Source organism: Heteronotia binoei, chromosome 3 (assembly GCF_032191835.1).
Source record: "Heteronotia binoei isolate CCM8104 ecotype False Entrance Well chromosome 3, APGP_CSIRO_Hbin_v1, whole genome shotgun sequence".
NCBI lineage: Eukaryota > Metazoa > Chordata > Lepidosauria > Squamata > Gekkonidae > Heteronotia > Heteronotia binoei.
In genome coordinates this window covers 181,125,910-181,141,298 of record NC_083225.1, presented here as the reverse complement: position 1 = coordinate 181,141,298, position 15,389 = coordinate 181,125,910, and the positions used below count along the sequence as shown (strand labels likewise).

General features: G+C 45.1%; 1 protein-coding gene across 2 annotated transcripts in view; it reads left to right on the top strand.

Moving 5' to 3' along the window:
• The window catches only part of TMEM135 (transmembrane protein 135), a 289,517-nt gene that overhangs the window by 110,064 nt on the left and 164,064 nt on the right, over window positions 1–15,389 (top strand). Inside the window, exon 5 of one of the 2 annotated variants that reach the window (XM_060234967.1) lies at window positions 158–223. The exons of the other annotated variant lie outside the window; for it this stretch is intronic. Within the exon in view, the coding sequence (XP_060090950.1) occupies window positions 158–223 (66 nt within the window). The remainder of the gene's footprint in view (window positions 1–157; window positions 224–15,389) is intronic. 2 annotated transcript variants of the gene reach the window in all.

Below are 15,389 nucleotides of genomic sequence, written 5' to 3'. Positions count from 1 at the left end.
TGTTTACTCACAAGTAAATCCTACTGAGTTCTGCGGAACTCCTTCAAATATTTATAAAATTGCTGAGTATAGTATAATTCATAGATTCAGGGTGTTTTTTTTTTTGGAGAGGGGAGTTTTACTGCTTTTTGAAAATTTATTTTATTTTTGTATACAGGCCACAGAAACGCTATTTCGCATGGGGGTGTCAAGAGGAACAATTACTCCTTTAAGACATGGAGAAGTAAGACTCAACGTTTTTGCTTTTATGTGTTGGGGTGGGTTATACATTTTCCCCACGAAAGCCTAACTTTGTACAATCTTGGACTAAGGAAACACAGTTATTGAGGGATGATTTTAGGGGGAAAAAAATCTGAGAAATATATTTGTTAAGACTGTATATTTGTTTAGACTTACTTGTTTTGAATCTGGTTTGCTATCCCTGGTTGATGTCACACGTGTACAGTCATACTAAACAGAGTTGTACGTTTCTAAATCCACTGAGGTCAAAAGGCTCTTTGTACAAGGCCTTTTGTAAGCTCCAGGAGGATTGGCTACATCAGGGGTGGTGTGACCTAATATGCAAATCAGTTCCTGCTACAAAAAAAGCCCTGAGAAGGGGTGTAAGTCTGCTTAAGATCCATCGGTAGTGCATCATTACATATGCACTGGTATTAACCATGGTTGATAAATTGACAAATGGGGGGGATTCATGTGAGAAAGGGAAATTGTTTGGTGGGGAAACCTGATTTCTTAGCCAGAATTGCAGAGTTATGTCTGAATTGGGACTGAGGAATTACCGTGCAAGATAAGGGTCAAGATCTAGGTGACTTTGATGCTCATCCGCTGTGTTTGGAGTTAATAGTTTTGTTCCTGGTGTATACCACACCTAGCATGTGCAATCCATGAACTGGGCTCATCAGGGAAGACCATGGAAAGTGTTGGAAGTGCAGATCTTTCCTTACCGTCCTCGAGCACGCACTGATGTTGGCCTTGGAAACCGTGGAGGTATGGAAGAGCACTGCAAACAAAAGGCATGGCAGGCATGGGGTGCTGTGATGGCGAGGCGGAATTACCTCCTTTCCCCTCTCCTCTAGCACAAGCAAATGGAGAAGGAAGAAGGCAGTTGATTTCATCTCTCTTCCCTTTGACTCCTGGAGCATCCCTTACTTTTATGCATTTTGTTCACAAGGCTCTCATAAGCAGGGCTTTATTTGTAGCAGGAACTCCTGACGTAGCCAATCCTCTTGGAGCTTACAGTAGGCCCTGTACTCAGAACCCTGTAAGCTCTTGCAGGGTTGGCTGCATCAGGGGTGTGTGGCCCAGGGGTGGAATTCTAGCAGAAGCTCCTTTGCATATTAGGCCACACACCCCTGATGTAGCCGATCCTCCTGGAGCTTACAGAAGGCCCTGTACTAAGAGCCCTGTAAGCTCTTGGAGGATTGGCTCTATTAGGGGGATGTGGCCTAATATGCAAAGGAGTTCCTGCTACAAAAAAAAAGCCCGCTCAGAAGAACATATGAAAGAGCCCTGCTGGACCAAGCCAATGATCCATCTGGTCCACTGTCCTGTTTTACACAGTGGCCAACCAGTTCTTCTGGAAAGCCAACAACAGTGCTTAGAAAGAGAAGCCTTTCCCTGAGGTTGCCTCCTGGCTCTGGGATTCAAAGGTTTAGTGCCTCTGAATGTGCGCGTTCCCTTCAGTCACCATGGCTAGTAGCCATTGATAGACTTATCCTTTGTGAATCTATCTAATCCCCTTTTCAAGCTGTTTATTCCTGTGGCCACCGCTTACATCCGCTGGCAGCGAATTCCACATTTTAATTACTGTCTGTGTAAAGCAGTGTTTTCTTTTGTCCGCCCAAGAGGATTTTCAGATCAAACATCAGGGAAAGCAGGACTGGATCCACTCCACCTACTTCTTTCCATGTCTTTGCTTCCTACACCTATTTATCCATCCAGCACGGAGGCTAGCCCTACCATGAGGGGGCTCGCAGATTCCATTAAAGGGCAGCAGAATGCCAATTTATCTATTTGATGGTGGTGTTGTTGGCGTACGTGTGTGCTATTTGGATTTGTACTAAAGGCTAAAGTGGATTGGATAGGCTCTGAGTACCCTTCTGCAGGACACTTTGTTTAACCTGAGCACCTCCCCCCAATTTTTGCTTGCAGTTGCTAGGAAAGACAGCTTTTGCAGGGTTTGTTTTTAAAATGGGGTGCAGGAAGGGTTTTGGGTTCTTAAGAATAGGGGCATATATCCATGGGTTTTTTTTTGTAGCAGGAACTCCTTTGCATATTAGGCCACGCCCCCTGATGTAGCCAGTCCTGCAGCTTACAGTAGGCCTTGTACGAAGAGCCCTGGAAGCTCTTGTAGGATTGACCACATCAGGGGTGTGTTGCCCAGACCTAGGATTCAGCAGGAGCTCACAGGAGCACAGCTCCTGAACCTTTCTAAAGGTTCCCCCTCTTCCTCCCCATCTACCTTGTCCATTGAATAGGAGGTGCAGCTGCATAACAATCCCTGGATTAGGAGAGTGGGCAACCAGCCAGCCACCAGGGGCTTTGCCACGCTCCCAGAAGCCCTCATTAATCCCTGGAGAAGCCCACGCCACCCTTTCTCCACTTCTTATGTGATTTTGAGTGGTGGGTGGCTTGCTGGCCTTTTGACTGGGCAGGGGCAGCCCAGGAAAGCCCGAGGCGAGCGAGGCATGCTTGGGCTGGCTGGATTTCTAGCCAGCCCAAGCAGGCCTCGCTCACCCAGGGCTCTCCTTTCTTGCATTGGGTTGCTTTTGGCAGGGTGGTGGCGGCGGCATATACTAATGAGTTATGCTAATGAGCTCCACCACCTGTTTTTCTACAAAACTACCCCTAGTGTGGCCTAATATGCAATGGAGTTCCTGCTACAAAAAAAGCTCTGCATGTATCTACTGCTGCTTATTGAAAGGTTTGTGTATTGTAAACAGCATTCAGTGCGCAGAAGAATTGTGGTTAGGTTACTGGGGAAGAATGTATTCAGAGTTTAACTGGTACACAAGTATAAACACAGCTACCAAGTTTATTGCTTGTGACTGCCTTAGGGGCACAGCACAGAGCTGTCAGCTTTGAGGTTGGGAAATTTCTGGAGATTTGGAAGGAATTCAGCATGTTGTGATGATGTAGAGCCTGCCTGCCGAAGCTGCCGTTTCCTCTAGGGGACCACTGTAGTCTGAAGAGTAGCTGTGGTTCTAGGCCTCACCTGGAGATTGCTAAATCTAGCAATGTGTTTAAAGTCAAGTTGCCTGTGTGTCCCATTGTGACCCCCTGCACAGTACACTGGTGCTCCAGTGAGAGGATCACACTGGTGGCTCCATTTTTTTGGTCAGTTAACATGTGTGGCATAGTTTGGTTGTAGTGGTTAAGTGCATGGACTTATCTGGAAAAACGGGGGTTTGATTCCCCACTTCTCCACTTGCAGCTGTTGGAATGGCCTTGGGTCAGCTATAGCTATCATAGAGCTGTTCTTGAGAGGGCAGCTTCTGGGAGACATAAGAGAAGCCATGTTGGATCAGGCCAATGACCCATCCAGTCCAACACTCTGCGTCACACAGTGGCCAAAAAAATTATATATAAAAATTATATATATATATATACACACACACACTTATATATACACACTGTGGCGAATAGCCACTGATGGACCTCTGCTCCATATTTTTATCTAACCTCCTCTTGAAGCTGGCTATGCTTGTAGCTGCCACCCCCTCCTGTGGCAGTGAATTTCACATGTTAATCACCCTTTGGGTGAAGAAGTACTTCCTTTTATCCGTTTTAACCTGACTGCTCAGCAATTTCATTGAATGCCCACGAGTACTTGTATTGTACGAAAGGGAGAAAAGTTCTTCTTTCTCTACCTTCTCCATCCCATGCATAATCTTGTAAACCTCTATCATGTCACCCCGCAGTCGATGTTTCTCCAAGCTAAAGAGCCCCAAGCGTTTTAACCTTTCTTCATAGGGAAAGTGTTCCAAACCTTTAATCATTCTAGTTGCCCTTTTCTGGACCTCTCTTAGCCCCACCTACCTCACAGGGTGTCTGTTGTGGGGTTGGGGGGGGAAGGTAAAGGAGATTGTAAGCCGCTCTGAGATTCAGAGTATAGGGCAGGGTATAAATCCAGTTTTTCTCTTCTTCCTGGTGCATGCCCTAGTTCAGGGGTGGCCAACGGTAGCTCTCCAGATGTTTTTTGCCTACAACTCCCATCAGCCCCAGCCAGCATGGCCAATGGCTGGGGCTGATGGGAGTTGTAGGCAAAAAAAAATATCTGGAGAGCTGCTGTTGGCCACCCCTGCCCTAGTTGATGTTTTGGAGGTTCGCTGTGTGCTTTGAGAACCATGACTGTAGCGGAACAAAATTTTCCTTCTTTCTGTTCTCCATTTAGGCATGCATTTGGATCTCTGCAGCAGCGCAAGGTAGAAATTGGAACTTTCTAGAGTTCAGTTAAAGGATTGCGCCACCCAGCTTGAGGGAACGGGTGCTAACTCATGTATCTTAGTTACGGTGCTCCAGCTTCCCATTCTGTATTTCTTTGACCATTGCAGGGGCAAGCTCTGCAACCTTTTGCTGTTTCCAGCTAGGCTTTTGTCTTCCTTTCTTGGCTTTTCTTCTTTTCCAGTTTTTCCAGCTTTCCTCCTAACGTCTACCGATCTCTAGGCATGAAGATAGCCTGAAAGATAGGTTGGGGGGTAGAATAGTACTCTGACTAAAAACCCAGTTGAAGTCAGAATGGGGAAAAAAAAAATTTAACTGTTCACTGTCAACCCTGGAGCACCATTTTGACAGCAGAAGTCAAACAGGCTAAAGAGAGCGTTATAAAAGATTAGGGCAGGGTACAGGCTAGAAGCCTGTATGTGAGGCCTTGATACAATCATAGTAAGCGCTGTTAAAATGATAAAGGATGGCTTGCATCGTACCACTGCACTAAGCAAAATTTGCACCTTTCCCTCATTTTTAAGTGATCTTTTCTCCAATGGAAGAGCTGGTTTTGGTGGAGGAAGCCAGTAGGATACCACCGAATAATTATACAAATTTAATTTTTGATGGACCAAGGGTCTGATTCAGTATACGTCAGCTTCATACGTTCATATATATGTTCACCTAGTAATTATACAAATTTAATTTTTTTTCTGCTAGTATGGTAATGGTGGTTAAAAACGCAAAGCTGGAGGAGAAAAGCAAGACTGGTCTTGAGCTAATTAGTGGTAAACTGCCCCGTGGTGCAGAGTGGTAAATCTGCAATACTGCAGTCCTAAACTCGGCTCACGACCTGAGTTCGATCCCCAGCGGAAGCTGGATTTTCAGGTAGCCGGTTCCAGGTTGTCTCATTTCATTTCATTTTATTCGATTTATATCCCGCCCTCCCCACCGAGGCGGCTCAGGGCTTCCATCCTTCCGAGGTCGGTCAAATGAGTCCCCAGCTTGCTGCGGGGAAAGTGTAGATGACTGGGGAAGGCAATGGCAAACCACCCTGTAAAAAGTGTGCCATGAAAACATTGTGAAAGCAACGTCACTCCAGAGTTGGAAACGACTGGTGCTTGCACAGGGAACTACCTTTACTTTTCTCTTTTTTACAGACTAAAAGCCTGTAGGTGAGGTCTTGATACAATGCTTAATACCATAGTAAGCACTGTTAAAATGATAAAGGATGGCCTGCATCATACCACTGCACTAAGCAAAATTTGCACCTCTCCCTCATTTTTAAGTGGTCTTTTCTCCAATGGAAGAGCCGGTTTTGGCAGAGGAAGCTAGTAGCATGCCACCTAATAATTATACAAATTTAATTTTTTTTTTTGCCAGTATGGTAAATTGTGGTTAAAATCGCAAAGCTGGGGAAGAAAGGCAAGACTGGTCTTGAGCGAATTAGTGGTAAGCTGCAGTACTGCAGTCTAATCTCTGCTCACGACTTGAGTTCGATCCTGGCAGAAGCAGGTTGGCTCAGCCTTCCATCCTTCCGAGGTCAGTAAAATGAGTACCCAGCTTGCTGGGGGTATAGTGTAGATGATTGGGGAAGGCAATGGCAAACCACCCCATAAAAAGTCTGCCAAGAAAACGGCACAATGTGACATCACCCCATGGGTCAGTAATGACTCGTTGCTTGCACAGGGGACCTCCTTTACCTTTACCATTTTTAAGTGGCAGTGTATCAAATACATTTAAAACAAATACTATCCACCCCGCCTCCCCGAGAAATCACTAAGGGCTGTTCAGGTTTGAACTGTTTCCAAGACTCGACTGAAACGTCGACTGCGGAGTGACATGATAGAGGTTTACAAGATAATGCATGGGATGGAGAAAATAGAGAAAGAAGTACTTTTCTCCCTTTCTCACAATACAAGAACTCGTGGGCATTCGATGAAATTGCTGAGCAGAAAGGTTAAAACGGATAAAAGGAAGTACTTCTTCACCCAAAGGGTGATTAACATGTGGAATTCACTGCCACAGGAGGTGGTGGCGGCCACAAGTATAGCCACCTTCAAGAGGGGTTTAGATAAAAATATGGAGCACAGGTCCATCAGTGGCTATTAGCCACAGTGTATGTGTGTATATAAAAAATTTTTTGCCACTGTGTGACACAGAGTGTTGGACTGGATGGGCCGTTGGCCTGATCCAACATGGCTTCTCTTATGTTCTTAAGACCATATGGAGTTGTGGTTCATACTGCTGAATATTTGAGGGAAATCTTTTCCCTCACTTTCTGCTTACAGGTTTTCTACATGCCAAGGGGATTCATCTCCTTCGTCTCTCTGACTAGGAACAGAGGGTTTTTTGTCAACCTTTTCACAAAAGAAATGAGACATTTTTATGGTGAAAGCTGTATTATTTGCTATTTACACATAGATTACAAAATTATTGACAGGGTTTTGGCAGAGGGTTTGGAAACGCTGTTTCCAAGTGCCTCTCATCCAAGTGAGATAGATAACTTTTGGAATGGCTTTCCTATTCAGCTACATCCACAAGGTCGTGAAAAATTACCTCAGGACTGGTTACAGGCTTGAAGCTGATTGATCTCCAAGAAGCCTAATAGTATCAAGGGAGGTAATGAAATTTAAGAATATAATTACCTTCAGGATTCAACATACTTCTCTCGTCGTTGCTAAAGCATTTCCATCAAAGCTCACTTCTTGGAAAATGTGTATTGGATCAGGGTCCTTCCATTTCACCTCCTAAACATTATGTAGATGTCTGACTGTTTTTGTATTCAGTAAAGATTTCATTAGATTTAAGAGGATTGGGAATTTACCTTAAGAGCCAAAGGTTGTATTATTATTATTATTATTTTACAATTTAAATTTTTATTAAATTTTTTTCATAAAAAATAAAATAAAAATAACAATAACATATATATAGCCAACCCGACCAAAATATGAGTTAGGCAAAATGCATACGGTCACTTCCTCATGACAGACAGCAGTATTTATTTTTAAGTCTTCGAGTTTGGTTCGAAGAACACCGTGAAGGGACTGTGTAAGATGTGGGGAGATCGGTCTTCGAGTTTGGTTTGAGGAACACCATAAAGGGACTGTGTAAGATGTGGTGAGATCGGTCTTAAGTTCATAAGTTTTGAAACCTATCAGCCTTCCAAGAAAGGAATTGGAGCCTTGTTTTATAACATCACTTTTTTGACTTCTGCCAGTTTATAACAGATGTACAGAAAGCTGGAAGTAACAGTTTTTCTGGACAAAGGCAACTGTGTTCCTCTTGGACGTTGCCCGAAATGGTATGATTCTTGGGAAAATTCTGGGAGGAAGCTGTACTGTTTGCTTGTTGCTAAGTAATGTTCTCCTTATTTATGAGTTCATCGATGGGCTCCCTGATTTCCTACCGATTCAGTCAAGGCTGTAAACTTAAAAACAAAACACATGAATAATAACCATGCATCCTAAACCATTGTATGCCATCGATAAAAGAGTGAGAGAAGAAAGTGAGGTCTGTTGCTCTGAATGAGTGGCTGTTTTCTGTCTCAGGCATTTTGCTATGAGGATACATGTCAGTAAACCTCCAATTTATTAGCAGCCGACAGAGAGAAAACTGGATGTATAAGATATCCTTATCCCTGGAGAAGAGTGCAGTTTGGCTGTGGACAGGGAGCGATGCTCGGTTGCTGTGGTAAGGAAGGATTTGTTTTCCCAAAACATTGTGAAGCCGGCCTCTAGATTCTTCCCAGCATCTCTCTTTTCTCTTAGGGCAAGCGGCCAACTTGGTTTTCTAGGGCTGGCCTCACACACCTTTCTATCTCAGTCTGATAGGGTCAAAACACATCTCCAAAATGCCACCGTTTTCAACATGAGGTCGAGACGAATCTGGCCTGCCTCCAGGTTATTTACCGAAAGCCGAATTTTCAAGGCTCTGTCTCTGCTGCCCGTCTATGCTCCGATGAATGCACTAATAGCGTTGTGGTTTCTGCCCAGATCATGTTGCTTGGGGCGGCCAGACAACTGAGAGATGGCCAGAGTTGAAGCAATATCAAGGCAGCTGCCAGACAAGCACTGTTGAACAAGTTTACTGCAGAGTCCCTAGGGCAGGTAACTAGTGGTCTTGGGACCTATAAAATGTTCCGTGATAGGATTAGCTTACTGAAACTTCAGACTTGTCAAACGGCCTGCCCACTGGTTTACAGAGAGAAATCTTAACCCACTGTGAGTCTTGTAATACAGTCTTAATGCAGTTACTCTGGTCTGAAAGCTGCTGAAATGAATGGGGCTTAGACCAGAATAAATGTACACAGAATTGACCTAAAGGGTCTCAAATGCCCCTCAGTACAAGTGAATTGAGTTCGATCCCGGCGGAAGCTGGGTTCAGGTAGCCGACTCCAGGTTGACTCAGCCTTCCATCCTTCCGAGGTCAGTAAAATGAGTACTCAGCTTGCTGAGGGGAAAGTATAGATGACTGGGCAAGGAAATGGCAGACCACCTTGTAAAAAGTCTGCCGTTGTGAAAGCAACGTCTCCCCAGAGTTAAAAACAATTGGTGCTTGCACAGGGGACTACCTTTACCTTTACAAGTGAATTGAGCTGCTTCACCTTTCGTAGAACTGCAAAGTTGGAAGGGGCCATACCCCTTCCAACCCCCTGCTCAATGCAGGATCAGCTTAGAGCAGGGTTTCCCAAACTTTCCTGTGGCCCAGTTATTTTTACACTTCTCCTTCATGGCCCACTAAAATTTGGGGGTGGAGCCAGGAGACTTTGGGGGTGGAACTGGGAGACAGGAATTATGTCATTTCCTGTAGTGTCAAGGGCCAAGTGATGTCACTTCCGGGGCACACTGAACAAAACTCCACCTTTTCCTGTGATGTCACTTCCAGGGCACTCCCCCAAACCTGCCTCTTCTTCGTAAGTAAATTCATTTTCAGAAAAATCTCTCTGAAACTCATGCTGAGCCAAAATGGGGGTGGAAAGTGGGCGGTCCTCTCTTTCCACCCCCACACCTGCATGCACCTATCTGTTTGTGTGTTCTTCTCCAGCTTGCAAGCACTCTTAATGCCCATGTTCAGTTGCCTGCACCACCTACACATCCCTTCCTCAACAGCACTGGCCAGTGTATGCAGTTGGGAGTGATGTTGCCATTGCCATCAGTAATGCCAGCACTGTGTACTACCCACACTGAGCCCTGGCAGCTGCGGTACCTCAAAATTTGCTGACACATTTAGTAGGCCCTTCCTTCAGCTGCTACTCCTGGAACCCTGCCTCAAGCTACAACCAAGCTTGCTTGGCTTCAAGAAAATCTTTCGACAGCTATTTTTCATACTTTTCTTTGGTTGAAAAAATGGAAAATTGTTGTGAAAGGTAGCAGAGAATTGTACTGCAAATAATGAATTAATTTCAAGTTATATGAAGTTCATACAAGCTTTTCTGCAGTTATCTCAAGAAGGATATTTATGAGGGGCTTGCAGCTTTTTACTGGCTGTGTTTCCCATACCTTTAAAAGCAACCTGTTGTGCAGATACTTAGCCAGTGAACTTCTTTCATCCTTTTTAATATCTACAGGAGGAGTTTAATTTTGGTGTCAGACAGCTGTTAAAAGCAGGACCAGTAAAATGGTGCCAAGTTCATAGTACCATCACTTCCAGTTCTGTTGAGATGTACAGCAGTAATCTCCAATAATCTCTTTCTGCCCCAAACCTCTCACTCTCACTCACACAGAAATCTCATAGGCGGCCAGCTGGCTGCAACTAGGGGTGCCAACTTTTCATTGGCAGAGCTCCTATGTCTGCAACAACAGTATGATGAACAGAAAAGTTTCATCCAGTGAAAATGGAAGGAAGGAAGGAAGGAAGGAAGGAAGGAAGGAAGGAAGGAAAGAAAGAAAGAAAGAAAGAAAGAAAGAAAGAAAGAAAGAAAGAAAGAAAGAAAGAAAGAAAGAAAGAAAGAAAGAAAGAAAGAGGGAAGGGAAGGAAAAGAAAAGAAAACATAAACATAAGAGGAGCCATGTTGGATCAGGCCAGTGGACAATCCAGTCCAAAATTCCCTCATGCAATTCCCAGAAAGCACTAGATGTCCATGGGTGGGGCCAGGGCACTAGAAGCCCTCCCACTGTTGCTTCCCCCCCTCCCAGCACCCAGAATACAGACAAAGCATCACTTGCAGGGAAAGAAAGAAAGAAGGGGGGGGGGCAAAGGGGGAAAAAAGCTTTCTTCAGCATCAGATTGCCCCAGCCAGCAACAATTCTGCCCAGGGGTCGTTTGGTTTAAAAAAATAGCTACTGGAATGCCCACTCCACGCCCCACCTGGCTGAAAAAACACACACACACCCTTCTTTGCTGCCCAGGCCTCCCAGGGAAATCTCCCCAAAAGAACATACTGCAGGGCACATGAAAGCTCATACCTTGAAGAACACTTCATGAGTCTAAAGTGCCAGTGGATGCCAGCTTTTCTCTCAAGCACTGGGAGTGGAGGAGATGTAAGGAGAGGCAGCCCAGCTCCTCTCTGTACAACACAGAGACAGGGTGGGACTAGATTTGCTGGGGGCGGGGCTAGCTTTGGCTTTCCTTGTGACCCGGTAGTGAGGCTTCCGTGGCCCAGTACCAGATCACGACCCTGAAAATGGGAAACACTGGCCTAGAGCATCCCCACCAAGTGTTGGTCCAGCTGCTGTTTAAAGTATTTACTAATATACAAGAAAATATTTCTTGGATATTCATTGTATCTTCTTGAATACCTGATCCAGACTCCCCATTCTTTTTGATGACAGATATGATCAGTAAGTGCTTTGTTCAAATAAATACTGCACAGCCTGGTTTATTCTATTAGTTTATCTCTTTGGTGAAGGCACCCATGTCTGAGAGCTCAGGATCCTTCCTAAGTTAAAATTGCTCCCCTGAATGTCCTTTCCCAGAGCCAGTTTGATGTAGTGGTTAAGTGTGTGGACTCTTATCTGGGAGAACCGGGTTTGATTCCCCACTCCTCCATTTGCAGCTGCTGGAATGGGTCAGCCATAGCTCTCGCAGGAGTTGTCCTTGAAAAGGCAGGTGCTGTGAGAGCCCTCTCAGCCCCACCCACCTCACAGGGTGTCTGTTGTGGGGGAGAAGATATAGGAGATTGTAAGCCGCTCTGAGTCTCTGATTCGGAGAGAAGGGCGGGGTATAAATCTGCAGTTGTCTTTGTTGTCTTGAGTGGCTTGGCATATTTCTCAGGCTGCCAAGCTCCTGGGCCAGGTGGGGGTTCTTCTGCTTGGGAGATCCCCAGCCCACTGGCCCAATGTGGTATCCCCTCATGACATCGCCGGTGTGATGACATCACTTACAGGTGACATCATCATGCCGGTAACGTTGTGCACCGGCCACTCTAGGAGTGTCTGGGAAAACTCTGTGGTTTTCCCGGACGCTCTAGCAGTTTGGGAGGGAAACTGGTTTCTAGCTGTGTGGTTGTCATTTTGATGCATGGATGAATTTACATTAAAAACTTATTTAACAGAAATTCTCCCTCCCTGCCCCTCAAAAGCTATGCATATTTTGAGGGCTCTCCTTCCTTGGAGGTTTTTAAGCAGAGGCTAGATGGCCATCTGACAGAAATGAAGATCCTGTGAATTTAGGGGGAGGTATTTGTGAGTTTTCCGCATTGTGCAGGGGGTTGGACTAGATGACCCTGGAGGTCCCTTCCAACTCTGTTTCTATGATTCTATGATGTATGCATGAATTTACATTAAAAACTCAGTTATGTAACAGAAATTCTCCCTCCCTCCCCTTCAAAAGCTATGAATATTTTCCACATTATCCTGTGAAACGTATTGGATAACCTCGGGTTGTTACGATTAACAAAACCTTTCCTTAGGGGAGTAGGTGGATGCAAACATAATAAGACGACAAAATCAAATGTGCCAGCCTGCTGATTGTTTCAGTGCCTGGGATTAGATGTCGGTAAACCGCCCTGAGCCTGCCTTGGCGGGGAGGGTGGGATATAAATAAAAATTTACTTACTTACTAAACAAATCAGTAACCCTAATGGGTCCCTTTTTGAACGCCAGAATGTTTCTGGTGGGGAAACCGTTGTTTCTAATAAGGCATGTATTTAGGCATTTGGCTTTGGTTTTTACCTTGGAGTATATGGATTGTTTTTGCCTGGTTTATTAGTCTGCTGTGACCCGCCCTGAGCCCACTTGCAGGGGAGGGTGGGATAGAAATCCCAATAAATAAGTAAATAAAAATCTTATTATTGATCCTATTGTTTTAATATTTAACTGTTTTAATATTTAACTCTTGCCTTAGTGGGGTTAGCCGTCTGTTTGGCAGCATGCGTGTACCGCCTGAGAGGGACACGCAGTTTATAAACTGCTTCCATCTCGGCTGAAGGAGCGGTGAAAGTGAAGCCCATTGTGATTTAATTAATGTTTTTTTTCTCAGCCCTCTGCTTTTTTCTTCTTTCATTCTCTTTCACTCCCTTTTTTTTGTACAGTTTCAGCTTGAGGGCATGCCAGGCCCCAATCACAGGCATATTGTAGAAGAAAAAAAACGGTGATGTGATCCTAGATATCTGATCTCCTCACCCCTCTCCTCCCTATCACAAAGATGTCATTATTATCGTGGGTTCAAAAGTTCTGTTCTCACGGATGAGCTTGATCATCTCCAGTTTCCAGCCATGTTATCTGAAATGCTTTTCTTGCCTGTCATGTTAATTAGTGAAGAAGATAGCAAAGGTCCATTTTAAAGTTGATTTCCCCCTCCTTTTGTTACCTATATTTAATCCTTCCAGTTGTGGCATTGCATCAGCAAACGCCAGTTTAGAAAGCACTTCAAAGCCCCCAATTTTCAAAAATGGATTAAATTAAGATTAAATTATGGTCTCGTCTCAAACCTTAACTTTTTTTGTGTGTGTGGAAACCTGAGTACGGTAAAGATTTCCTGGAATGCTTGATCAGAGTGTGAGAAATAATACTTTTTTAGAAATCCTGTATCCCCGAAACGCTGCTGACACGAAGGCTTGAGGAATTTTAACTCTTGACAAAATGAAGATTAACTGCAAGTTAATACTTTGGAATTTTCCCTCTGATTACATCATGAGGGTCGATGAGAACACCAGCCGTTTCGTGTTGGTTGATGTGCCAGTTTCTGCTCATTTAGCCAACTGCAGGCGCATCCGGAACATGCGAGGTTTTATTGTCATACATAATTAATCCTTGAGGCAGATCATTTACAGTTCTCATAAAATCTTAAATGTGTCTGTATCAGTCTCCATCCTAGTAGAAGGACAAGATTCGAGTCCTGTAGCACAGTGGTCCCCAACCTTTTTGGCACCAGTGACCAGTTTCGTGGAAGACAGTTTTTCCACACACCGGTGGGGGGGGGGGCAGCACTGGTTTTTTTACCACCCCAGGCTGCCCCCTCGCCTGCACCCCATCCCTGCTCCCGATGGGGATCTTTAAATGGGGGGTGGGAATACTGGGGCTGTTTCTGCCACCTCCCTGCTAGGTGGCCAGGTGGCAGAAGGCCAGTCTGCCTTCCCCTCCCATTTAAAGACCCCCTCCAATCAGCTGATCAGCAGGGACCTATAAATAAGGGGTAGGCTAAGGTCACAGCAGCGCTGCCCCTTCTGCAAGCCCGGGACCCAAGCGGATGAAATAGGTGGTGTGGCCTTGCTCCACGGCCCGGTTGCTAGCAGGCCACAGACTGGTACCGGGCCACGGAATGCTGGTTGGGGACCCCTGCTGTAGCACCGAGAAGACCACACCGAAAAGATTTTCCAGGATATGAGCTTTTGGGAGCCAAAGCTCTTTTTGTCTGATACCTTTGAATCTCAAAAGTTTAGACCAGGGATGGCCAAACTGGCTTGGGAGCCACATGTGGCTCTTTCACACATATCATGTGGCTCTCAAAGCCCCCACTGCCCCATTGGCTGGCTTGGAGAAGGCATTTGTCTCTTTAGATCACTTCTCCAAGCCAAGCCAGCCAGCGGCTTGGAGAATACATTTACCGTTAAAGTTGCTTTCTTTCCTCCTCTTCCTCTGTCCTCCTCCCCATCTATATTGGCTTCCTTTCCAGCTTTCCTTCCTTGTGGCTCTCAAACATCTGACATTAATAAGAACATAAGAACATAAGAGAAGCCATGTTGGATCAGGCCAACGGCCCATCAAGTCCAACACTCTGTGTCACACAGTGGCAAAAAATGTTATATACACACATACACTGTGGCTAATAGCCACTGATGGACCTGTGCTCCATATTTTTATCTAAACCCTTCTTGAAGGTGGTTATACTTGTGGCCGCCACCACCTCCTGTGGCAGTGAATTCCACATGTTAATCACCCTTTAATCACCCTAATGTTTTGTGGCTCTCAAGCATCTGGTGTTCTGTGTGGCTCTGACGTTGAGCAAGTTTTGCCACCCCTGGTTTAGACCCAGGAAAATCTTATTGGTTTTCAAGCTGATGCTACTGAACTTGACTCTTCCTCTTCTATCGCAGATCAGTATGGCTCCCCACCTGAATCTGTTCCAGCAAAGTGATGTATCCAGGGCTTTTTTTGGTAGCAGAAACTCCTTTGCATATTAGGCCACACCCCCTGATGTAGCCAATCCTGCAAGAGCTTACAGAGCTCTGCTTACAGGGCCTATTGTAAGCTCCAGGAGGATTGGCTACAGCGGGGTGTGTGGCTTAATATGCAAAGGAGTTCCTGCTACCAAAAAAGCCCCGGATGTCTAGAAGTTTTGAGGGAGCTTTTTAAGTGAGTGAAAATCAGAGGGCTGATCCTGCTGGTTTGTTCTGCTGGTGGAGGTACTTCCCTGTGGTGGAAGACACCTTTTCTTGTGTCTTCCACCGAAGAAACTTGTTTCTCTTCCTGAAAAAGATCTGTAAGATCCAAAATCAAATCCAACAAAACGGGCCAAAAACTGCTAATCTGTTGTCTGTGACACATGTATTAAAATTAGGATTTCTTTTTAAAATTGGGTTG